We start from the raw sequence: 2020 nt of genomic DNA, 5'->3' as shown, positions 1-2020 counted from the left end.
TCCCACAGAGATTCTACCCTGATGTAAGTAGTTTTAATATCACTACTACTACTACTACTACTACTACTACTACTACTACTACTACTGGTCATTCCTCTGAGGGGAAAGTCTATTTAATAGTTATAATGTGTTTAATCCTATAATGCTCAGATTAACTCTGTAAAAATGTAAAGCTGGTTTATCCACATCGTTTTTAATTATTCATGCATTGAATTCATAGTTTTGAGATTTCAATAAGGTTTCTTATTTTTTAAATGAAATTGTAGGGTAGGCGTGAAAGGACGGATCTGGCTAGTTTGGGCATAAACTAGGTTAAATATTTGGGTTGGATTGTGGTTTGGTTTTAAACACTAAAAAGGGTTGAACTATTTTACTTTGGCTAAAAAGGAAAAAAAAAAATATTTGGATTTTATCTTTTATGTCTTTCATTGGACTGTGGCCATGCTGGGGCATAACTTAACTGATTACTTTACTTATGTGGTATTTCCAAGATAATACAATAAATAACATTTTGTTTGGTACTACCTATTCAAACACCCACCCACAATCTCTCAAGACCCCCCCCCCCAAAAAAAAAAAATTATGGCAGAGTTGACCTTGTTGGTATTTGAACTCAGTATGTTAAGAACCAGAAGAAATGCCATCATGCATCTTGTCTGATGCGGTAATGATTCTTCCCGTGCACCACCTTGGGTGGGGTGGGGTGGGGTCAATAAAAATTGCACCAGTACCAGTCATGTATTAGGATCAGTTTTTCACCAAGATATTTGGAGTTCTCTTGCAATCCAACATTGTCTTCGACCTCTCTGTGGGGTTTGATATGACATGGTTCAGTCTGGTATCCTAAAGTGACCACCCCTGGGTACTCTACCAGAGAAGATCCACTTTTACGCAATATCCGTTATGGGTGCTAAAGAAGCATGTGCAAGTAGAGAACCATGTTGCTATGGAAACTGTTACATATTTACTTATTTGACATGATTTAATTAAACGAGATTAAACCACCACTAAATCACCACCACCACTACCGCCACCTTACTCTCTGTTTTTATTGTTGCAGTTTAAATGGTCCCGAAAAGGATTTTTACGAACTCGATGGAATATTAATAATTGGTAAGAATTGATTTATTATTGATTTATTACTACCACACTACAACCTAACTTCTACACCACCACCTGTTACACTACCACCATACCACTGCTTATACAACACACCACATTACTACACTCTACCAACTACACTAACAGCTAAACTACCACACCATACCACCTGCAAAAACTCAACTACTCTCAGCTACACTCTGCTACTTCCTAAACATTACATATATCTGATACTATGAGGCACATGGCTCAGTGGTTAGAGTGTCAGGCTCACAATCATGAGGTAGTGAGTTCGATTCCTGGACTGGGCTGTGTATTACGTTCTTGAGCAAGACACTTTATTTCACATTGCTCCAGTTCACTCCTCTGTGGAAATGAGTCGTGGCATCACTGGTGCCAAGCTGTATCGGCCCCTTTGCCTTTCCCTTGGATAACATCAGTGGCATGGAGAGGGGAGGCTGGTATGCATGAGCGACTGCTGGTCTTCCACAAACATCCATATCCGGACTTGTGCCTTAGAGGGGAACTTTCTAGGTGTAATTCCACAATCCCATGGTAATTCATGACCAAAGGGGGTCCTTTTTTTTTTTTATACTACACTACCACCTAAACACCAAAAAATTGTCATCTCTGTGCAATGTTAGCATTTTCTTTTTCTTTAATTTTGCTAGAGCAAAAAAAGGGGTTAAGGTGTTTTTGCATTTTACAGATACAATGTCCAACCCATGCCAGCATGGGAAGCGGACAGTAAATGATGAAGATGAATCTGTAAGAGGAATAGTAAAAATATGCAAAACTTTTCTGAAGTTCAGCATGTAACACCCCCCCCCCCCCAGCTGTTGTTTGGTGTTCAAACTGAAGTGATGGGTCGGCAAGGGATGTCTCTGTTAGAAACCTGCTCCTCCTTTGTTGGAAGTAT

The 2020-nt window shown here is 39.4% G+C and overlaps 1 protein-coding gene across 1 annotated transcript in view; it reads left to right on the top strand.

Annotated features, from left to right (window-relative positions):
- LOC106877914 (inositol polyphosphate-5-phosphatase A) overlaps positions 1-1207 on the top strand; it is a 119871-nt gene extending 118664 nt beyond the window's left edge. The window contains exons 7-8 of the mRNA XM_089366149.1: positions 1-23; positions 1061-1207. The exon at positions 1-23 is cut by the window's left edge and continues 49 nt beyond it. Of these exons, the coding sequence (XP_089222275.1) occupies positions 1-23; positions 1061-1117 (80 nt within the window). The 3' untranslated portion in view covers positions 1118-1207. The remainder of the gene's footprint in view (positions 24-1060) is intronic.
- The last annotated feature ends 813 nt before the right edge of the window (positions 1208-2020 follow it).

Source organism: Octopus bimaculoides, chromosome 18 (assembly GCF_046866305.1).
Source record: "Octopus bimaculoides isolate indiv1 chromosome 18, ASM4686630v1, whole genome shotgun sequence".
Taxonomy (NCBI): Eukaryota; Metazoa; Mollusca; class Cephalopoda; order Octopoda; family Octopodidae; genus Octopus; species Octopus bimaculoides.
Note: the sequence above shows the minus strand (reverse complement) of the source record. Positions and strands in the feature narration are given on the sequence as shown.